General features: G+C 39.6%; 1 protein-coding gene across 2 annotated transcripts in view; it reads left to right on the forward strand.

Moving 5' to 3' along the window:
• cdh4 (cadherin 4, type 1, R-cadherin (retinal)) overlaps nucleotides 1-25,038 on the forward strand; it is a 196,335-nt gene that overhangs the window by 148,434 nt on the left and 22,863 nt on the right. For both annotated transcript variants that reach the window (XM_088423329.1, XM_088423330.1), the window contains exons 5-7: nucleotides 2,485-2,640; nucleotides 7,962-8,106; nucleotides 16,216-16,388. In XM_088423329.1, the coding sequence (XP_088279455.1) occupies nucleotides 2,485-2,640; nucleotides 7,962-8,106; nucleotides 16,216-16,388 (474 nt within the window). The remainder of the gene's footprint in view (nucleotides 1-2,484; nucleotides 2,641-7,961; nucleotides 8,107-16,215; nucleotides 16,389-25,038) is intronic.

Here is a 25,038-nt window from a genome sequence, read left to right on the forward strand (position 1 = left end):
CGGCATTATGTGATAATAGCACCTAAGGTGCACAGTGGGAGATTGGCAAGAACAAGCATCTCTGACTGACGCACAATTATCAGTTTTTCATCTTCCTGGCGGGAAGAAGTCCTTCCGTACCCTCAAAGCTGAAAGGAAGTCATTTTCACCCCTCGAATTCAAAACCGAATTGCCTATAGCGTATCTGGCGCCACGTTGTTCTTCTTTAACGAGCCTCTTTGAGACGGAGTGCTCTCACCCCATTGCTTTTTTTTTTTTTTTTTTTTTTTATGATTTGGATTTAAGACCTCGCTTTGAGTGCATGACATCACTCAAGAGGCGATGCGGCCGACCGCACACGTTCAGGACAAGAGAGATGTCAGAGATGTAGAGAACAAACCTGAGCCCGGTCCCGTGGGTTCAGTACCCATCGCTAGACAGCTAGATTTTTTTTTTTGGGAGTCTGCGGTTGATTTTGAAGCATGACCTTCTCCTTCTGGAATGCTGCAGCCCCATTAGGACCATCTTTTGTCCGGATTATATAATCTACGTTATGCAAGACCAAGTTTTACCCGATTCATTTGATTCATTTGTCATTTAAACGGTATAAAAATCAAAGATCTGAAAATGAGCAAAATTGAGAAATCGATATTTTGCAAAGGTTTTTGCAAAACAATTACTTTACAACGGTTACAAACTACTGAACGCATTTAATGCCAGCCTTTTTCTGACCCTCCTTTAACATAACACCTGAAAATAAATGTTTAAATAAATGCATGGGATTAAATGCCTTGACTCATAAAAGATGTGTAAAAATGCATCTCTGGGACTGAATGAGTCCATTGTGACTTTTAGAGAAGGTACATAAAAATCCGTCTGGTGATTGAATGAGTTTATTGTAATATATAATCAATTGATGCACAAGCTATGAAACTGACTTAAAATCAGTACACATTGCCGTTATATAAATAATTGCCACAGGATTTATATTTTTAACAAATCAAACCTTGAAATAAATGTTTGTTGGATGTATTGATTGTTTAGTGATTGCATGCCTTGACTCATAAAAGATACGTAGAAACACGACTCTGGGATTAAATGAGTTCATTGTGACATTTGAAAAAAAGACATCTGAAAATATGTCCTTGGAATTGAATGACTTGATTGTGATATTTACAAAAGAGACGTAAAAATGCCTCTTGGGATTGAATGAGTTCATTGAGACATTTCAGAAAAGATACTTAAAAATCCATCTTTGGGATTGAATGAGTTCATTGTAACATTGACAAAAGATACGTAAAAATGTGTCTTTGGGATTGAATGAGTTCATCGTGACATCTAAAAAATGCGTCTGGGATTATTTAGGTCCATTGTGACATTTAGAAATACGTAAATATGCGTCTCTGGGATTGAATGAGTTCATTGTAACATTGACAAAAGATATGTAAAAATGTGTCTTTGGGATTGAATGAGTTCATCGTGACATCTAAAAAATGTGTCTGGGATTATTTAGGTTCATTGTGACGTTTAGAAATACGTAAATATGCGTCTTTGGGATTGAATGAGTGATGCCCAAACTGTGAAGGTTAAATTGACTTCAAATTGATTTAACCCTTGTGGCGTTACAAATTATGGAAATTCCTTTGATTGATTTTATGATATCATAAAAGATTCAATGGGAGAAAAAAACGATAGGGAACAGAAATTTCCAGCAGATGATCGTAACACGTAAAATTTCAAAATGGAACCGTTCTGACATTTTTATTTGATTGTGGCTGGATGTTTGAGATTTTGTGTACAAAAATAATCATGGTCCAAATTTTGGACCATATAAAACCATCATAATTACAATTTTTGAGATGCATTTTCATTGGACTTATGACCGATTTTCTTGCAATTTTTGTAACTTTCAGTTGAGCAGCGGTCAAAATACGTCAGCAAACTTTTTTGTTGGCTTGTGTTTCACCTCAAGACAGTAGATGGCGGTAGAGACCAGTTAATGGCTATGTCTTAGTGTCATCATCACGTCACAGACTACGAGGACAGAACATACCATTCCTCAATTTCTTTGTGGCTGTTAATAAATTTGACCTACATATGTTTGGATAGAAGTGATTCCGCTGAACAATTTGAGCGATTAATGGACAAAAAAAACTTTCATTATAATGCCTTTAAAAGCATTTACAAAATTAGGAAAAATGCAACGTGTTTAGTTTGCAAAGTTTGCAAACAAGGGTTAAAATCAATATACATTATCGGTGTATAAATAATTACCACAGGATTTTTTTTTAAAACTAATTAGACCATGACATAAATGTTTGTGGGGTCATTTACCTCACTTAAAAGTGTTTAAAAGCATCAGGAATGAATGGTGAAAATTCACAATTTTTGATTAATAGTATAAAACAAACGGACAAACGAAATAAAATATATGAGACCAGCGTCCGAATGCTTTCCGGTGAAGGAATGCCCTTATGCGATTTTCTCCTCTGACTCTTTCCTCAGATTCGTTCGGACCAGGACAAAGATGTGGGCATCCGCTACAGCATTACGGGGGCGGGCGCCGACCAGCCCCCCAGTGGCATTTACAACATCGACCCCATCAGCGGCAACATGTTTGTCACCCAACCCCTGGACAGAGAGGAGAGAGCCTCCTTTCACGTAAGACAAAAAGCAAATATCTTGCCGGACCATTGCATCTGCTCTGCTTAGCTCCCAATTATCTCCGTTTCCGTCCCATCCTTCCGTCCTCTCAGGACTCACACTGCTGCCCAATCCAACAATAAAAACCAAAATTCTCCGACGAGACACTTGAACCGTCATTTAGATGGAACAGGGTGGCTAGAACAGAGAATTGTGGGGGAGTGCTCAGAACTTTATTCTAACCATCAGAGCTAATGACCATGTGACAGCACGTATGCGCTTGTGTGGAAATATAAACGCACATATAAACAGAAATTTGACTGCAGTTGTTCCTAATCTTTTTTGTTTTAACCCTTCATTTCACATCAGATAAAGCATTTAAAGACACTAGGAGCTGAAATTTTAGCCCAGTTGGTGTCAACATGTCGAAGGAATGTGCCATTCCTTGGCTAAAATACAACGGGCAAGATGTGGACAAAAATGCCCCAAAAAATGTTCAAAATACAGTACATGGGTACGATGTTTCGTCCAATCATTTGATCTGTACATCAAAGGCAGTTCTTATCAAAGGAAAAGCATTGAAAGAAGGCACCAAGGAGCTGAAATTTCACCCAGATGGTTACAATAAGTCACAACCACTTAGTGATCACACAGGAGAGTGCCATCCCTTGGTTAAGATGACTGTTTTGGGGTCATTTGTTGTCACCATTTGGGTGAAATTTCAGTTCTCCGAAATCTTCATTCAAATGTTTCCCTTTGATGTGAAATACCTTTGATGTAAAGATCAAAGGATTGGATCAAAACATCGCACCCTTCTGCTGTATTTTGAACATTTTGCGTCATTTTCGTCCACATTACGCTCACAGCATTTTAGCCAAGGAACGGCATGTTGTCACCAACCGGGTGAATTTTCAGCTCCATAGTGTTTTCTTTAAATGCTTTATCTTGGCCGTGAAATGCCTTTGATGTAAAGATCAAAAGATTGGACAAAATATCACACTCTTGTGCTGTATTTTGGCCATTTTTGGGTCATTTTTGTCCATGTCTTGCTCGTAGGATTTTAGCCAAGGCACATTCCTCACACATTTCTTTGACATGTTGCCATCATCTGGGTGAAATTTCAGTTCCCGAGTGTCTTCATTCAAGATTTCCCTTGATGTGAAATGCCTCTGATGTAAAGATCAAAGGATTGGAGAAAAGATGGCGCTTTTGTGCTATTTTGACCATTTTGGGTCATTTTTGCCCATATCACGCCCCGACTGTCCTTTTTAAATCTTGCACTGCATTTATATGTTGAATAAATCAGTCAAATCAAATGGAGGCAAGCAAGCCTACAAGCAAGCCGCGTTGAGCCGGTTCCTCATTACACGCGCCCACGAGACGGTCTAGGATTGAACGTCCCCTCCGGAAGGCGGCGTAAACAGCTTTGTGCATGTGCGAATTAGATATGCAGACCACATGAGAGCTCTTTTAATATCGGGCCATTGGTTAATATACACACATTACAGGTTTGAGTTTATCTCGCTAAAGAGTGTGACATCCCCCTCTCAAGGTGCGCTCGTGCCCGCGTGCCTGTCAGCATGATAGATGGCCATGCCCAAGATAGAACTAATGCAAACGCATGCGCCTGTCTCGGAGGAGAGATGGAATAAAGTGGAGTTGATCACTTCGGCGTCTCTGTCAACACACACGCACACTCGTGCACGCACACAGCACACGGCGTAAGAACAAACGCAAATCTTCAGAGGACGCTCTTTTTGATAGAATTGTCTTGTACTTTTCAGGCTGGTTTTTTTTTTTTTTTTTATTATTCTCTTTTAGATGAGCGCCTTGTTACCTTTTGAGCTTTGGCAGTGTTGATTCCACTAACACGCAGGTGTCAAACGTAGAGCCCGCAGGCTGAATATGTCCCACGAGGAAGTTTAATCCGGTCCGCAGGATTATGCAGGCGAAAAAAAAATTGCTTCAAATGGATCAAAGTGCCTGAAATAATACGGCAATCTTTATCCAAACTTGATATAAAATTTTTAAAAACTCATAAATAATAACTGTAAAGTATTGTAAATGTTGTAAATATTTTAAACTGAAGAAAACGGGATGAAACAATGCAGATTTTTGGTCTAAATCACATTTAATGATTTAAAAAGAATATTAGTTGAAAAAGGCTGAGACAAAAAGGTTTATGTTTACAGGATTGCGTTTTAAGTTGTGGGACACATTTCATGAATAGTAATTATTATGGAAATGTTATCTTTATCACAACAAATGTTCCCACAATTACAAGCAACTGAAATGAAACAACGAATGTTAATTTTCATTTTTGTTTTTTTCCAGTTTTATGCGGTGATGAGCTCATTCAATGCCAGGGACGTATTTCAACGTTTTTTTTTTTTAAGAGTCCAGACATTCAATCACAGATACTTAAATATCAATTTAATAATTATTTTATATTTTATATTATTAAAATAATATAAATATTATTAATTATATTATTAAATAATAATTAGGTATCTGGAAATTAATGTCCTTAATGTACTTGGGTATCGATTTAATAGTTAAGTGTGGGATTTTATGTCTGGACTCTTAAACGTGAAAAATACGTTCCTGGTATTGAATGGGTTAATGGTGGTGGGACAAGAAAATACATACGTTTCTTCATAGATTTCTCTGACATTAACCCGCGATAAATATATATCTAGCAGATACGAACCCAAGAAAATGAGATGTATTAGTTTTGCTTTAGTTTTTAGATTGTCGCCAAAGTGTTGGAGCGTCTTAAACACGGTACCATAGAAAATATCGGACCCAAAATTGAGGGCGCGCCCTATACACAGGCGCGTCCTATATCCGGGGCCTTACGGTATTCAAAGCCCCCTATGGGCGGGGACGTAAAACGTCCTCCGATTCTGGAATTGTTTGTTGACGGCGCACGGCTCCTCTTACACGCAGCCAGTGAAGTGGAATCAATAACGCTGGCAGATTATTAGTCCCTAGGAAAGAAGAGCCACCCCGTATGAGAAAGCGAGCGTATTAGTGCGAGGACTCTTCTAGTTGAACGGGGCTCCTAATTAGACTTGTGTGGAGCCATGCTGCTCGCCATGTGATGTATGATTTAGGGTTAGAGAATGTTGCAAGCGATTGGCCCAGGGGAAATTTAGCCCATCTCTCATTTGACTTCAACTTGACAGGAAGTTCCAAGCGCTGCTGAGCTCTTACGGGCCAAACTTTGCTTGTTAGTTTGCAGCTCGCGTGAAAAGAGAGAAGAGCCTGCTGTTTTTGACAGACTAGCACCGGGGGGAAGCGGCCAGAGTGGATCATAGTCTGGGCTTTCGCTTTGTCGGGCAAAGCTCCCGTGACTCAGCAGAGCAATCGAGCAAATGACGTTTAGTTTGTCATGCTCGCTTGTGTCGTACGAACGCACAAATTTACGTGGTCCGCGTTCACGGAAGACGTACCGAAAGATGCTGACGTTCTTTTCAGGAATTGATTATTTGACCGTTGTGAGTGTGGGGTTTTGGTTTTAGGATTTAGGCGAGATTAGCTCAATAGTCTGGAGAATAAATTGTCTTTTTGGGTTTCGTTATAATCGAAAAATGACAAGTTTTAACAGAGCGTTCTGTTGGCGAGCGTGATGGGACAAGTAAAAAGGAAGATTCTTAAGGTTATGGAGGTCTGCGTTTTCCAGCTCACATCTGTCAAGGTTGTCTCATTCTAGCTACACAGAGTTCTGTGAGAGGTTCTTTGTTGAAACTGTTAATAGCGGACATTGGTCAAGAACATAACGTGTCCTGGCACAGTTATGCCAGTGTCCATTTTTGTAAACTTTCTTTTGCACCATAACTCCATAATTTTGTATTTTCCACTAATTCTATCTTGTCCTTTTTACACAAACAGCTGTTCAATCCTCAGCGCAAATTTCATCCATTGTTTTGATTCGTGAAAAAGTAAGATAATAATAAATAAGGTTTTACACCATCTGAGAAAACAATCAAAGGTGCTTGGAAATATGATAGATGTTTGGCTCTGTATTACATAACAGGACAAATGGGTAAATCCAAGCCCCGGTTAAACCAAAAGTGGCCCGACAGAATACCAATGTCATTTCACGCGTACTTTTGCAAACCGCACGGCTGCAGATATTCCTTCAGGCCCACAGATCACATTTACATTTTTTTCTACCAGACATAAAAACACACACACACTGTACCATACCATCTGCGGGGCATATTCAAAGGAACACACACGCTAAGAAGTGAAAAATGCATGTTGAATGTAAATCGGCAAGCAACACAGCCTAAGCAAACAGAGTCATAAATGAATGCAAACAAATAATGCAGCTTGGTTATCACACACCCCGGCGCACCGGCAATCCCACTTAGCCAAGTCGCGCATTTTTCCGAGCGCCGTACTCACCGCTGAGAAAACAGATTGAGCTGTTGTGTTTGTTGTTGTTGTCGCTGGGGTTCAACCAATGGGAAAATTGCATTTGGAGGGTCATTAAGTGGGCTCGGGAAGGCTCTTTTAAATGGCCGTGGCTCTCCCAGAATGCATCTGCACCTGCTTCGGCACCTGGCCTGAGATGTGTGTCGGTACATAGCGAGATGTTTTAATGCGGGGGTGTCCAAACCTTTTCATCGAAGGGCCGCATGAATGGAAGACCGCAAGGGCCGCTTTAAAATTCTATGCTATTTTGATCGAAGCTTCTAACAGGTATTTGTTCGATTTAAAAAATAAATGTACTTTTAAAGACCGTTGTCATAGCTTTGTTTGAACGTTTAATACGATACGCTTCCTGTAAAATGACCATAAGTTTTGAAAACGAAACTTTCTGAACGTCCGCCTTGGTCTGACTCTTAAGTTTGGATGCAACGTTGCAACGGGAAGTAAATAGACCCGATTTAACGGTCACGTTTTTAAAAGTTTCATCAACTTTAATCTACAAAGTTACAACTAACTTTGACGGTTATCATCATTTTCTGAATACCCAAATTTTCAATTGAAATTTCAGGAGGTTATCCAAATATTTAAACAATCTATCACCTCAGCCCGATTTAACTGACTGAATTCAAAGACGCAAGAAAGAAACAGCTCCTTGATGTGATTTTAGCCTCTGTTGTTTGTGTGGCTGAGGCATTTCACTTGTGTTTTCCTTTTGTCCGTGTTGATTTGATAAGAGCAGGACTTTTAGTGCTCTGTTGGCAGGCGAGGCAGAAAACATTATCCAATTAAATGAAGCTGTCAATTAACAAGTCCAAAGCTTGACTGAGTGCCTGTTGTCAAAATCGGTTAAGTATTTTTCCCGTTGAATTCTAATGACGGTGCCTTTGTTTGTTTCACAGCTGCGAGCCCACGCAGTGGACATGAATGGCAACCAAGTGGAGAACCCAATCGATTTGTACATCTACGTGATTGACATGAACGACAACAGGCCCGAATTTAAGAATCAGGTGTACAATGGCTCTGTGGCTGAAGGATCCAAGCCAGGTAAGACCATAACGAGGAGGCGGGATCAACATATATATACATGTGCATATAATATAATATATAAAATGTGTGTGCGTGTGCGTATGTATGTAAAAACATCAAAATTGCACATACATATTAAAAATTGGTACCAAAATAGTATTGTAAGTGATACGTATATATGATATACATGTATACATTAAAAAAAATATCATAAATAAAAAATATAGAAAGGTACCTTTGAGTGGGGCTTGTTATGCCCATATTCCCTAGTAAGGCTAGCTTCATATATCTTGATTATCTCCAGCTTGATTTCCATATAAATCTTCTTCTTACTTCTTTCTTTAACATCACTAGCAATCTTGGGACCCAATGACTAACCCAGTAAACTTAAATAAGGCAGTAAGATGCACTATAAATACAGTTTTGTAACCACAGACCAGCAGCTCCGTGAGGGGACCAGCCAATAGCAGACATACATTGTACTGACGCGTTGCATGGAAGCAGTTTGACGGCAATAGTAAAAAAGTGCAATTACCTAAAAATGCCAGCAGATGTGTGTGTGCGTGTGTGGCTGACAGACAACTCTAATTTTTAAGTTACTGTTTAATTGTGTCTTATATTTGGGGAATTACAGTATTTCTTGAACAACGTATGAATTACTATCAAATTCTGTGGACCATGGAGCAAAGGATTTCTTCCCGGAGTAAGGGGCAAGGTAGCTGTGGTCAGCTGCAAGCTAAATACAAGAGGCGAATGTTTTAAGTAGATTTCTCGCCTCGGCTAGACAAACTCTTGGTGTAACAATCAGACCCAGAGGACCCGTGTTTGTTTTCGCAGCGTTCACTTATTGTTCAGTTGCAAAGTTTAATCTCAAGGGGATTTGTAAACAATATAGGATGGCGTGATGTGTGTCCGGGTGTGTGTGGGTTCTTCTCAGTGGAGCGTGGATCTATATACAGAGAACCTAATTAGAGGGAGCACTCAGACATTTCTCTGTCGTTTTTCATTTCGTCATTGTCATGCTCACTGCTTAGTGCAAATTGAGAGTGCGAAAAGGGCAATTGTGTTGCATTTGAATGCATTTGGATGAGAACGTGTTTTGGGATACCAAGGAAGACTTTTAGTCTCGTTGCACCTTTCTGGTCTTACGAAGTTGCCTGTTTGATTACGTGTTAGTTTTGTGTTTTAATTTTCATTAAGAAATAAGATTGAAGTTCACAAGAATGAAACTTGATCAACTGTAATTTTAATCACACTAAAATACTAATAATGAAGCTAGTTAAGGTTCACTTCAGGTCAGGTTGTGTGCCGAACCCTTTACATTATAAAACAAGCGAATGAACGTTTTTTTTCAGACTACAAGAAAAAAAAATTATCTTGTATTAGCCGCGCCATGAAGGAGAAAATTGTGTTTTCCGCGCAACAGAGATATTACAACGGCGCTCAATTGGCATAATATTAAGGGGAGCACTGGCCACGAGTGTCATCAATAAATTAATTAAAACAAACAAAAAACAAACATAGGTGATTAGAATTCTTGTCACTGGCACACAACCTAAGTATTTTACATGGCGAAAATTCTCGTCCATGGCACTGAGCTTAAAATCTTTTTTTGCCAGTTACAGCAACGTCATGCCTTCAATACAGGCCGAACATGTCTGCATGTATAGAAATAAGAGCAGCGCAAAACACACTCTGACTTTTAGAATACTGCACCCACACAACAGTAACACGCCTAACCAACCGATTAATCAGCAATCAGTATTATCCATCCATCGATTTTCTATTGCCACTCATACTCACAAGCGTCGCAGGCTTGCTGGTGCCTATCCCAGCTGGTTTCAGCTAGTAGTTGGGGAACACTCTGAACTGGTTGCCAGCCAATTACAGGGTATGCAGAGATAACCAACAATTCACGCACCCAATCATACCTAAGGACAATTTACTCTAGCATGTTTTTGGAGTGTAGGAGGAAGCCAGAGAGAACCCACGCAGGCTCGGGGAGGACATGCAAACGCCACACAGGAGGCAACACAAGCTGAATTTGATCTCTGAATCTTAAACTGTGAGGCAGACATGCTAACCACTGCACCACCGAGCTGCCTTATCAGTATTATTTCAACCAAAAATTGGCAGAACTAGAAAAAAAAAATCCCATCGGCAGATAAAGGACCTCGTTTTTGTTTTATTTATTTTTTTGAACACATCTCAATGTATTTAGTTTTATGTACACGCGCCAAAACTATTGAATCAAAAATAGTCCAAATTTTGGTTTGATTTTATTTAACTAAAAATGTTGGGTGAAATGAATGTTTTACTGTTTGGCCCAACTGTTTTTAGAGAATAAATTCAAGTGAAATGTTGCTGTACGGCTGAAGTCTTATAAATGGGTAGGCGCTTCGTTTTTTTTTTTGCCGACTGCAAACACACATCAAGAAGAACAAGGCATCTGGAATTCCACAACAAAGCACATTGTTAATTCCTAAGAGAAACGTGATTCTCTGTTTGTGCCTTTGTCTATGAAGAAAACTCAAAGAAAGGAAAAAAATGACAAATTATATATTTTTTTTCTCCTCTTCCAACTATTAACTAAACAAAACGGCCTTGTTCAGTGTGTTATTTCTTTTTAGCATTTGCATTCTGGGAGCAGGCACAATGATTATGTTGTGACTCCAGCAGCAAAAACAGAAAATCAATTCTTCTGGCTGCATTTTAATCTTCTTCAATATTCAGTGGGATCACATTTGGTACCTATGCTAATTTTCCACACAGTATAACCCTTGTGCTGTAGTTTGACCGTTTTTGGATCATTTTCTTCCACACCATTCGCAGTATATTTGAGCCAAGGGAAGGCACACTCCTGCTAGTGTGATAACTAAGTTTGTCAAAACATGTTAAACTTCACGTTAAACGTCACCATCTGGGTGAAAATTCAGCTCCCTGGCGTCATCTTTCAATGCTTTTGATTGTTGTGATTTGTGCTTTTTTGTTTGCACGTCTTAACTCTTGTGTGGTATTTTGTCCAATCCTTTGATCTTTGCATTAAGGGAAAGCATTGAAAGAAAACACCAGGGAGCTGAAATTTGTCAACATGTCAAACATGTCAAAGTTAATAATGGCACGACCACTTTGTTCTCACAATATGTTTTTCAAGGGATAGCACACTCCTGGTATTGTGATAACTATGTGGAAGAAAATGACCCAAAAATCATCAAATTGCATTTGTTTAACCATTTTTGGGTCATTTTTTTCCACATCATTCTCAGTATTTTAACCAAGGGATGGCACACTCCTGCAAGTCGGATAACTTTTGTAATTCTCCCAATATAAGACACATTTTTGGATGATGATAATGATGGATGCGTCCTATAAACGTTTTTTTTTCCCTCCGCATTAATCAAGAAACATTCGTCTTTTAGCCACATAAGCTGTACAGGTTGATGCCGTCTGGGTGAAATTTCAGCTCCCCGATGTCTTTTCTCCACGATGTCTTTTGATGTAAATATAAAACGATGGAACAAAATATCGCACAAAGTTTCAATCTCCGACAAGCTCCACACCGAGTTTTGCATGTGCAGACACACTTATCAAAGGTTGAGTGAAGCTCTGGCCGCACATCTCCCAAAGTAATGTAGCATGAAAGCCACCAAAGAAAACTACAGGGAAGCATTAGCCTCAGCAGATGTTGCAATGTGAGGGAAGCAAACCATCAGCAAAGATCAATTGGAGCCACCTATATTTGTCACCTTGTGTCACCGCGACACCTCGGAACGCGTACGCATGGCTCCACAATACTTTCGGAACCTGCCAGACTGATAGATTGCCATGCCCACCTGTGCGTTTCTTTTCCATTTCACATGGATTCACTTTTTTATGTTTCATAATATTGTAAACAATTCCGACATGTGAATTCGCTACATATTACGAATCAGGAAGTGATTAGAATGGAAAACAATTCAAAAGAGAGATTCAAAGCCACTAAGTGTGAATCTTTGCTGTCCCCCCAACTGTTTCACCTGCATGTGAGACAGGAAGTCCGCAATTATGCAAATCCATCTCGCCGATCGCGGTGTTCAATCAGTCAATGGTCTGGCTTTAGTTTTAACTTGCAAAACTGTAATCAAAGGAAGGCAACACTTCCATATAATCAATCCCCCGCAGTGAGAACATGATGACCTGAATTTTGCAGATTGTATTTCTCTTAGCAAATGTATCTGTTTTTATTAGGGCTGAAACAAGTCTTGAACAATTTTAAGTACCTCGCTTTAAAAAAAAAAAAAAAAACTCAAACTCCGGATACTTGTGTATTAGTGTAACTGTAAGAAAAAACATCTTAGTTTACCGAATAAAATATAGACACGGACGCCTTGGTATGCTTTTTTGATGCAACGTCACAGCTTGGATGGGTATTTCTACTGCTGCTGTTGCTCCCAAAATCCAAATTAAGCAACATAACGTTCTAAAATCTCGTTCTTGCGAGACAGTGATGTACGACTCCTGTTGCCAGGGTTCACCAGTAGCTCAGGTTCCGTTATAGCAGCAGCTAGCATAATTTAGCTGCTAGCTAACAGCAATCCAGTGCTCCGTATAGGCTGGCCAGATTGACGTTAATGTCTCTCCACACGTTAATACTAAGCGCCTGACACGGTTGCTGTTCCGACTGATCACTTTTTTAACAAAACAATGACTCAAAGGTGAAGATATTTGTCTTGAGCAACGATATGATGACTAACCGTAACGAAAACTAACGAGGACGTTTGAACGAATGGCGAGGAGGAAGATAAGGACTTCCGGTGTTAAACGGAAGGAGCTATTTGCCAGATAGTGATGATGACCATTAGGGCTTTTCGACAAATTAATATTCAGCTGTAAAAAAAAAAAAAAAAAAAAAAAAAAAGTAAAGCATTGGGGGGGTGGACTTATAAGCGAGCTCGACTTATACTCAGAGAAATACGGTCGGTTGTCTTGGACATAACTCTTGTTTGCCGAACCCCTGTTTCAAAAAAAAAAAAAAGTCCACATGCATTTATTCTGACCTTTGCATGGAGGTAGGACCGGCAGCAAGCGACCTTATTTCATAGCGGCTGGTTTTCCAAAGTTACTTTGCTTTTGTCCTCAGAGGGCAGTCGGCTCCATTAAAGGCGATGTGACCGTCGTGTCGCTTCATTGTTTCCCGCAAGATTCACCGTTTCAGCCTTTTTTCCTAACTTCCTTTCCTCTTCAACCTCCACTTCCACCCCAATCTCCCGACACTGATAAGAGTTATTGTACTCTTGTACCGTCCGCTGCTCACTTTGAAGTTTTTTTTTTTTTTTTAAACTGGCCTTTTTTTTTACTTTTTTTTTTTTTTTTTTTTTTTTTTTTTTTTTTTCTTTCCTGCTAGGCGATTTCTGATCGTCAGCATGCAGCCTTCCTATTTTCCAATCCTCTGATTGGGAGGCATAGGTTGATTCTAGCTGATGATTTTGGAGCAGCTCATATATCTTACGGATTATATCGGGTCACATGTGCAAAATTACCGATGATATTTGGGTTCTCCACCGGTAAAATGTTCACCTCCAGTAATTTTGGTGAAAAAGCAATTAGGATCCGGTATTAGTATTCAAATTAAACAGGCTCAGAGATTAACCCTTTTGGGTTTGTTGGATATGAGATGCGGCTATCATGAATCCTTCTTATTATAATGAAAGTTAGTTGGGCCAAAACGTGAAGAGGCTGATAATATTTTAGAGGAATAGGCTTTAACTTTTCCTTTTTGTATATGACAAAAGCTGGGTTGTAACTTAATGAGCTTTGAAATGGAATTCTTGGCCATAATTACGCTGTCACGGAAATGACTGTGCCATCGCTAGCCAGGTTCTGGCGACACCTGTACCTGCTCATTTTACTTTGACAGTCTTGACAAACACATTATGTAAAAATATGTATGGAAAATGCAGTCGTATTTATGGGACTTGAAAGCATATAATATTTACTGTGAAAACTTCAGAGGTCAAACAAACACACACGTTTATATATATATATATATATATATATATATATATATAATCTCATGTGTTCATGTGTGTGTCTGCGTGTGTGCACGTGTGTGTGCATGTGCATGTGTGAGTGTTTGACGTCTGAGGATTTCACAGTAAATATAATTTACTGTTTAACTTTATTAGAGTTACAAATATAAGTGAACATATATATTTTTAGCTGTATTTGTATACATACATACACGTATACCATATAAGTCCATATTCATGTACACACATACATTTATACATATCAGTGTAGTCCAACAATTAACATTTTTAAACAAATTGTAAAATTTTTCATAATTAGTTGAATTTTTCAAAAACTATTTCCCAATATGCTGGTAACAAATATTTGCCAGAGTAAAATCTTGGAAATAACAAAAAAAAAATCAAGCAAAAAAATGTTTAGTTTTATATGTGTGTGCGTGTGTAAAGATACAGTAGATGTGTATATATACATACATAGACAGTATATATTGGGGAGTGTCATCAACCCCTTTTCACTTCATATTTCAGCATCCAAATGCACTGACTTGCACTCTCATCTCACAAAAGCATCTTGTCTTTACCCCGCCCTTCCCTCCAGCAAGCCAGTTATTTTATCCCGGCAGTAGGCTGTAAACGGCCGCCTGATGTAAAGCGACATTTTCCCAGAACCCCGCCAGAGATCTCTCCTTGTTCCAGCACAAAGTGTTTCTAATTGCCCGGTCGAAGCGGAGGGTCCGGCCGACAAACACGTATTGATCAATAATTGCCCTTAGGAAGGCTGCGGAAACAAAAGGCTGCTCGCGGGAACACGAGGGACGCGCGCGGATCCAGCTCGCCCAGCAAATCATTTTCATGATGCTATCATCAAATCAGCACTACTTCTTTGCTCATACTGGGATTCATATGAAATGATAATAAAAACAAGTTCTTCAAATGTGTGTCTAAATAAATGAGGACATTAAGAATGCCGTGCAAGCGCACCTTAGCCTCTCTGCGCTGTCTGTGTTACTTGCTATGTGCAATGTAAAAATAAAATGAAAAATAAAGTACATTAAGGTTAACTTCAGTGGTTAACTTAGTGGGTGTGTGTGTGTGCGCGTGTGTCTGTGTATATGTGTGTGTGTGTGTATAAAATATATATATGTATGTATGTATGTGTATGTATGTATGTATGTATATGTATGTATGTGTATGTATATATATATATATATATATATATATATATATATATATATATATATGTGTATATAGTTAAGTTTTAAAATACCCCAAACCCATGCATTTTACATGTAGTGTATGTGACAGATGATATGTGTCATGTGAATTTTGTTTTATTAACATTAAACAAAAACAACTGTCTTCAAAAACTGTCTTCAAAGGGATATCGTGCTCCGCATCACAACGGTGTTGTGTATGCTCTCTAGTGGACGTGATTGCTAATTGCAGTCGCCTGACGGCACACATTGAACATACGTGCTGTTTGGTGTGTATGAAAACACACACTAGGCATTGTGGTGTATGATTAGTTTTAATCTCTTGTCTGTAGTTTGGATGATTGAAGCGAAGACTGTAAAATTGAGTTTTTGCTTTGCGGTTAAGGCCAAGCTGTAGCAAGTACTGATATTGTTTTTTCAAAGGTTTCATTATTTATATTATATATTTCTTTTTGTGGGTGGGGGGAGATGATGAGCAATAGACCCAAGATTGGCTGACGAAACGACAGGCCAAAAATGTCCATTTTCGACTTGGAAAAATGACAACCCGACAACGATGGGAACCGGGGCAAGGCATTAACAAACGATGACTAACGAAGCTGCAAAAAAAAAATGTAAAATGCCCACTTCTGAAGTTTTGTTTATAATAGGTGGAAAAGTGAATGCCACTATATGTCACAGCAATTTTCAAAGTCTGACTGACTTGTCGCAGGGCTTTTAAAGAAACCGACTCCCCTTTGATAGTTTGCCAAAATTCATAAACGACGTTAATCAGAGAAGCGACTTAGTTCTTATTTTTCTTTGTACTTCGGCGAATGCCAGCTGCTTGTGTTTACGCTGTACTTTTTTCTTGACGTCCTGAGTGCTTATGTGAAGTGTTTGGACGTGGTCTTTTCTCTCGGCAGGCTCATCCGTAATGCAAGTGACAGCCAGCGACTCGGATGACTCCACCACTGCTAACGGCATGGTTCGCTACCGCATTCTCTCGCAGACGCCCCACAGCCCCATCCCCAACATGTTCACCATCAACAGCGAGACGGGAGACATTGTCACAGTCGCAGCTGGCCTGGACCGAGAGGTATGTGTGTGTGTGTTTTCAGACAGTCAAATTGTTTTCCAAGTACGTTGGTACCGTGACCAAGCTTGTAATGCCATTTGCTCGGGTATAAAATCAATTTTTCCCCCATTGAAGTAAACTGAATCCACTTAATTCTAGCCTCAAAAATAGCACTTCTATTTTTATGCATTCCATAAATGAAGAGAAATGATGGGAATGAAGCTTCAAGAAGCATTTGTTTTTCTTTTTCTATATTACTTCACTATAAGGTGCTCTCGGTTTAAAGATGGATCCTGGTTAAGTGGGAATGCCGTAATTCCCTAAATATGGTGCATATAGCTAAGGTTGTTAGGGCATTTTTTTTTCCAATAAAAGTAGCGAGCAGACAGAACCAATGTCCGAGTCCAACCTTGTTCACACGCTGGAATATACTAAAACAAACAGGTTATGATGTCTCCAGCTGGTTCAATTATGAAGCTGTGTGCACCGGTTATAGCAGAGGTCCGCGGCCCTGTACCGTTACTTTACCGTACTGCTTTAACACAGGCAAGGGCATTATGGGATTATAGACAGCAGACTAATGGGTCTGGTTTTAGTCATATATTTTAATGCGACGAAAAATCGGGCCAGATTAAACCTACTCGCGAGACGATTCGGCCCGTGGGCCATATGTTTGACACCCCTGCTTTACCGCAATGTATCAGCGTTCATTTACAACACTCAATTTGCTTCTCAATGAGCAGCGAAACAGGCTCAATTACATGCTCTAATATGCATTCAATGATCAGCAAAAAAAAAAAGCCAAAACTGTATTTTTGAATGTGGTCGCTTAAATAAAAGAAACCAAAATAAACAGAAATCATATAAAAAGCAACATTATCTCTGCTTATGAGATCTTTAAAATTTGACCGTCCTTGTAGATTTTCTTCTCTCATCTGCTGCCGGTGTATTTTTCGAACTGCTACGGTTATCCTTAAACCCACACACGAAATTCACCATTGCAGAAGATGCCCCACTTGTGCCTCACTCGCCTAATGAGAGAGGTCACTCAGGGTTCATGCGATGCGAGGTGGCTGAGGGTAGTGGCGCGGAGCAGCATTTTTCTAGCTGCAAGAAGCTCATAAGAAAATCTGGATGGCAAATCCATGGAAACGTTGACATTTGTATGCCCTCGTAATGACTGTAATTTCATCTCATAACTTAGTTGGTTGAGTTTTACAACAGACATAAAAGCACTATTGATTGCATCTCATAATGTTTATATTCTGAGAAGTCCCACTGGTCCCTCTCCGCATTAAACCCAGTGAGCCGACACTTTAGAAATGAAAGCTGCGTTTAACACTATAAAGTATGCATGTTCAGAAAAGTTGCGACTAAAATTTAAGGAACAAATCCTGAGCGCGATCGACAAACCATCTTATTAAAAATGCGAGCGGTTTACCCCAAAAGCTGCATGAATTTACAGTGGGCGCCGGTAAAAATTTCACCCGGTCATAGTAGCTGCACGGTTTACACAGTGGTGCATTCAAACGGGGTCAGACGTTCCAAACTCAGAAAAAGAAATCAATCAATGAGTTAAGTGATAATAACTGTACATATCTCACCAACATGGGCTATAAAGTTTGACATATCAAGAAGAATTGATGGGGTTGAAATGGCAATAAATGGTCCATCTAATGATTTAATGTTACGATAACTACCGTATTTTCCAGACTATAGGACGCACTGGTTTATAAGCCGCAGTGTCAAAATATGAGCAAAAAAATTATTTTTGGCACAGGTAAGTTGTACTGGACTATAAATTGCAGGTAATAACATCAGATCTTTACGCAAAAAGATGGTATATGAAGTTTATCATTTTTTTAAGCTATTTAATTTTTGTGTAATTGTCTGCCAACAGCAACATCCTCTCTTTAACACACTGAACATGCCTGCATTTTTAATCCCAGCATATTCAGAGAAAATGGATGGATATCAGTTAAATAGCAGTTCAAAATCGAAATCAATACTTCCATAGCATCTTTTTTTGTCTCCCTTTGAGTTTTTTAGTGAACACGTTCGACATAATAAAATCACATATACTCTGTCCTGTATATAAAATGTATATCACAAATTTACCCCAAATTTTATACATTCTCTTATTAAATGAGGAAACATGAGGAAAAAGTCGCGGCTTATAGTCCAAAAAATATCAATTAACTACATGACTTCCATTCAAGTAGTTTGTCTGTAAGGAGACCAAAATAAAGTACAGTGGGCCCCCGGTTTACGAACTCCCTCTATTACGAACTTTTCGACTTACGAGCGTGGACCGCGGCGTTTTTTGTCCCCCTCTTACACACAAACCTTTCGTCTTACAAACAATCCGACATGCCAGTCAATGTGTCCGTACTATTTTTTTGGCTTTGCTGCATCAACGAAATCAACTGTTCATGCTTGTCACGGTAACACTGAACGCTATTGCTCTTACAATGTCACAGTCACTGTCTCAGTCACGGAGATGCCGATATGCTATTGGTCGATTAAGGTCACAGTCCCGGTCTCACTCACGGAGATGCGGATATGCTATTGGCCGAACGCCTTTATCTAGCTTGATGGCACAGCTGGTCGGGATGGAAGGAAGGAGAGAAAATGAGTGAAAAACCGAAGGAAGGAATGTTGTGAAGACTTTGCAAACTTTATCTGTTAGACATGGCTTCTAAAATTGCAAGTGGCGTTAAAGGAAGAAGTAAGAGGATGATGACAATAGAAACCAAGCAGGAGATAATAAAAAAATACGAAGGAGGCGCACGCATGGTTAACCTTGCTCGTGAGTATGGCCGTAACCGCTCGGCAATCTTCTAAGGGCAAGACTTTCCTTGCCGGGGGACGGACCTCGGTCGACAACAAAATGGAGAGGCTTCTTCTATTATGGATTAAAGAGAAGGAAATCGCCCGTGATATGTTCTAGTTTGAGAAAAGTTCTTGTTTAAGAAAATAAATCAATAAATTCTGCGGGTTGGTCTGCTCCCCTCTGCCTCCACCCAGCTCAAGTTACGTCGCCCCAAAGGTAAATGTCATTTTTCCTTTGTAAATTTATGTCATTTAATTTAACTGTACAGTAGATTGTTACTAATTTTTAATATGTGTATAAAATCGTGATGTTTTTACCTAAGGTTTTCGCACGCGTTGCACGCATTCACGAATTAACATGGGTTTGGATTGCCCGTCATACGAGCAGTTCGAGTTACGAGCGTAGCCGCTGAACGGATTAAGTTCGTAACACGGGGGCCCACTGTATTCTTTTTCTCATTCATCTAAACATCTCCACCATCATCCCGCCAAAGGTGCGACGCAACTGAGAGCTCACCCATGCACTACCTGTTAAGCTCATTAGCACACGCGCTCAGTCACAAGAACCGGTTTGCATACGCATTTTCACGCTTTTCCGACATGATAAGATGAATGCCAGGTGTCTCGCCCAATCCAGGCGGTGAGAAAGCAGCCATATTGCAAGCCTTTTCCGTCAACAATGAAAATCGCACCTTTATATCCTTTCCGTTGCTTCCTCCGACGGCACAGTTAATCCTTATCCACCATGGTGGTGTTTAATTAGAATATTCATGTGCTAATTAACAGGTGAAGCACTTTCTCTTATATTGAGGAGATGGGGGTTACATGAGGTTTAGCCTAGTTAGCGCATCCCCTGGCGTTACTGAATGCCAATTATTGTTATAAGCAATAACCTCCCGGAGCCTCTCTCCTCTCAAGCGTCATGCTTGCACATGCTCCGTTCCACGGGCTTAGAAGAATTCCGCGTGCTTTCACTTCATCATGCCAGCATGAGATGACTTTGTTAGATGGGTAAATGGGCTTTCCATCTGTCTGATTCTTGTTAGCGAATCACAAGGAACGGAGCCCAAATTCTGTGCTTCGGGGGTCTATTTTTTCAAAAAATAAGGTCAACTGTCAATTTTAACCCGAATATCTGAGGTGGGCAACTGACATTTTTGATCAACTCATTACAGCGGTACCTCTGCTGACGGAGTTCATTTGTTCTGGAAGTCATTTCGTCATGTAATTTAATTTAAAGTAGAGCCGCTTTTTACATTCATCCGTTCCAACCCCCAAATAATGCTCCTAAACCCTTTAAATAATATAGACATTATTAACGACATTATTAAAATGGCATAAAATTGTAACAAATACATACTACAATTCCGTAGTAACCATGGAATTCAAAATATATTCTGTAAAGAATAATTTAAAAAAAACACTCCTAACACCTTTAAATTAATTTGTACCTACCGAGTGAGGCTAGGCTAGCTTAGCCTTCTTTGTATGTCTTGATTATCTCCAGCTTCATTTCCATTCCAATCATCCTTTTCTACCTATAACATCACTAGCAATCTTGGGACCCATGCTAACCAATTCAAGTTGGAATTAAGCACGAAAATCCACAATAAATAGCATATTGTAAGCACTCACACGAGATCAAGTCTTTATCACGTCGGCATTTTAGTGACACCGTGACGCCGACCAATAGCAGGCCAGCCAGTTTGACACAAACGAAAAATAAGAGCAATTACCTAAAAACGCCTGAAGAGGGAGGCAAAACAACATTAACACAGCCAAATCCGCCGGTCTCGATGCCGTAAAGTGGGAAAAATGCTGCAAAAAGGGGACAAAAATTGTAGTATTCCACTTCGTAACATGAAAAAACACTTAACCAAGGGATGCCCTAAATTCTATCAAGAAAAAAACAACGCCTTCAAATAATTTGTAGAAGTTGACAGCACAAACGCGGTTGTTTTGTTTGTACACGAACTTGACTAGGTTTTCTAAAACACAACTAAACTCCTCCGTAAGCTCAAGATGCGTTGTGGTCCCACAGCTGGCAAGCCGGCTCTTTTTTTGTAAGCATCGGCAGGCCTGGCAAAGGCGATCACTGCCTTTCATTAGTCCAGAATGTCTCAATCCCCCGAGCCTCAGCCTCCAAGGTTCTGCTGTGGCTCTTTGCCAGACTGTCCGCACTCCGCCGATGCCAAGTCCTCGCAGGACGTTTTGGCCCCTGCCGTGTGTGGGGGATGAGTTTCCGCAATCTGGCTCTATTAGCGCCTTTGAATCGCACCTGGAGAATAATGCATCCTTAAAATGAGCCGGCGGCAGCAGTGTCCGCCAGAGTCGGAGTTATGTTAACTCGCTGCAGAGCATCCGAGCTCGCAAGTCCACACGGGAATTGCGAGCAGGTTGCTGAATGACGAGTAATGATGCATGGAGGTGGATGAGGCTATTTCGTAGCCAACGCTGAATCAAGAGAGCCAGGAAAATATCTTCTCAATATAGTGTGAACTTTGCATTGAACCTCTCTGGAGAAACTTTCTTTTCTTTGCGGGGAAGTTGCTACACTTTTATGCTCTCGTTATAAGCATTTTTTCACACTCCCGCTTGTAGGTTTTATTTTTAGTCAGAATGTTGAGGCGTCATCTCACGCAACATAACTTTTGGTAAATGAACCAAAAGTGAGTGGATATAAAACGTTTACGGATTCTTTTTTGGCTCCTTTTTTTTTTCTTTATCACAAATTCAGGGTCTTTGAACAGAGTTGTAGACTTGGCGTTTTGAGAGAATTGAGCATGGTTATTTGAAATAGTGTTCAAATCCTCAGAATTTCAGCATACATTCTCAGGTTTAGACAGATTGATAGACTTTGGTTAAAAAATACTTCGTTCATCAACATGTTTTGACAGTACAAACCACAAAACAAGTCACGAAAAGAAAAACAATTATTCCGTCAATTAAGATTTTTGTTAATATAATATATGACTGTCAATGGCAGAAAACAAGTTCACTTTTTCATTTCCAACCCAGTTAAGATCGATCTTTCACGTCTATTGCCGTCAACGGTAGTGAATGAGTTCATTAAGGAATAGAAAATAAATCTGTCATATTAACACATTAAATGCAATCAATTCATTCTAGTCATAGAGCCTGTTTTTTAAACTGGCATAGTAACTATCCTCTAACTTTATATTTTCTGTCCACTGAACAGATCCCCATCTAAATTGTTTCAAAATCATATCTATAGAATTGTGAAGACAACTTGAAAAGTTTGCACTTGAGCCAGAAACTTGAAGACATAATTAGCATTTCGCGGGCCACATAAAATGACGTGAAGGGCCAGATCCGGCCCCCGGGCCTTGAGTTTGACGATATGATAAATCAAAATTTCAAACAGTAAATTGTAAAAAAACAAATTCATAACTGAAATACAGAGGTAAAAATTGATGAGTTTACATGCCGATTAAGGTATTTTTCATTTTTCGTCCCCCAAAAATGGAAAGTCGTGCGTTATGTGCTGTAGAAGGCGCAACGGATTACTGGACGCTGTCAGCTTTTGAGAAGATTGAAGGCTTCTAAGTGCACCTTACAGTGAACAAAATACGGTCATTAGATGAATTAATTACATCCTTTCGTTATTCTTTTTTCATCTCAACAGGACTGATGAAAACATGTTTTCCTCGATTTTGTGTTTTAGCTCATTTTCACAGTCAACTTTTAAAAATGACAAATTACTCAATATTTTGATTTATTGCCCAGCTCTAAGTCTTTGTATTCCCATCAGCAAACTCAAGCATAAATATGAGGATATATATTTTGGACCTTGGTTAGATTGACGGTCAGTAAGCTGGCAGCAACTGCTTGTTTCTGTTTGAGTGTTGGAAAAAAAAAAAAAATGTGAGCACTTTCGACAATGAAAGCATTTTTGTAGTGCGTGGACACACTGCCAAACGCAGCCTTGCCCCACCAACAACTTCACGGAGCAATCAATTACATTTCAAAAGCTAACTTTTTTTCCGCCTTTTTTTTTTTTACACGCTAATCTGTGAAGGCCAGAAAACTGGCGATTTTAACCTCATCACACACTTAAAGCAAGCATCCATTGAGATTCAATTGTATTACGACTTGTGAGGAATGTATGCTAATCAGCCAGCCTCCGAAACACACTTGTCAATTAGCTTAGCGGCGCGACGCACAAAATGGCAAATCGGCCCCCTTGAAGCGACAAAATAGCAAAAACTATTGTGCAATCTTCATCAGGAGCTAATGCTGGTCACTGTGGTAAGCAATGCTGATTGGTGCTAACACTCCAGCTCTGCGTTAAACTCCATGTGGGGTGGTTATTATATTAACAGCATTTTCAGAAATAGGCATATAGCTTAAAATTGACTGTGAAGAAACACTCTCAACTTCCCACTGCAGTGCCAATGTTAATTACACAGCCTATAACATGAAATTGTATTCCTTCCACCGTGTTATATGTTCATATGAATTACCGTAATTCCCCAAATGTGAGACCCACTTTTTTTTCCAAAAGTGTGGGTGTGACTTCAAGATTGGTTGCTTTTTTTTTTTTTTTTTTTTTTTTTGGTTTGACACCTTTTCAAGGAAGATTGATCTGTCAGCCACAAAAGTCAAGGTTTGACTCACGGATGCACATTTTTATATTCTCATATACAGTGGGCGAAAATCGCATAAACACGATAAATACGAGATTAATCCGTTCCGCGTTTGGGATCGTAACGCGAATTTGCCGCATGGCGGGCAATCCAAACCCATGTTAATTAGCTAATGCGTGTAAAACCCCAGGTACAAACATCAAAATTGTATATACATATTAAAAATGAGTATCAAAATAGTATACTAGCTTAGCCTTCTTCGTATTTCTTGATTATCTCCAGCTCGGTTTCCATATAAATCCTCTTCTTACTTCTTACTCTTTAACATCATGAGCAATCTTGGGACCCATGGCTAACCAATTCAAGTTTGAATGAAGCACTACAATGCACAATAAATACCATATTGAAAGCACTCTCAAACAAGATCAAATGTTTAGGCAGCCATCTTTGTGACTAAGAATGCTGACCAATAGCCGCCCAGCATCTTCATGACCCCGCGACGCCGACCAATAATAGACCGGTATCTTAGGGAGCCGTGATGCAGACCGGCATTGTAGTGAAGTAAGCGGTGACGCATGTAGTGACGTATGAGTGCACACTGGCCGCCATGTTGGATATGCTGCGGACACTGACTGCCATGTTGGGCATGTCATAAGGCGAAATAAATGGCATAAAGAAGGGACAAAAACAACGTCGGGGGCCACGTCGTAAGGTGAAAAAAAACATAAGGCAGGGACGTCATAAACCAGGGGTCCACTGTACATGTATTTTAAATATAGGTAGCACTTACTTTACTATTTTGTTACAATTTTTAATATGTGTATGTACAGTTTTTACACACATTAGCTAATTTAGCATAGTTTTCTATTGCCTTATGATCCCAACCCCGGAATGGATTAATTTTGTATGGGGGGGGGGGTCCACTTTATATCGACAATGTGGCAAGCCGGGTTTGACAACCTTGGTTTTGGGTGAGAAATCAACATTGGAACATGGTTAAAAGCTCCAAAAAGTTGACTTTTCACGTCACGGCCCTGTTACACCCAGCCTAGGGGAACTGGGATATAACATGTGTGCGCTCCCCCGTCTGTACTCTCACCACCAGAAAAGGCCCGTGAAACTAAAAGTATTGAACAAAAACAGCAGTTTTTATTTTCTTCAAAGGGAGAGCAAATAAACAAAAGATCTTCTGAATCCCTAACAAACTAGCCAAACAAAAAGGAAACGAATGA

This window comes from Hippichthys cyanospilos, chromosome 9 (assembly GCF_059441005.1).
Source record: "Hippichthys cyanospilos isolate Australia breed blue-spotted pipefish chromosome 9, RoL_Hcya_1.0, whole genome shotgun sequence".
NCBI classification, from domain to species: Eukaryota; Metazoa; Chordata; class Actinopteri; order Syngnathiformes; family Syngnathidae; genus Hippichthys; species Hippichthys cyanospilos.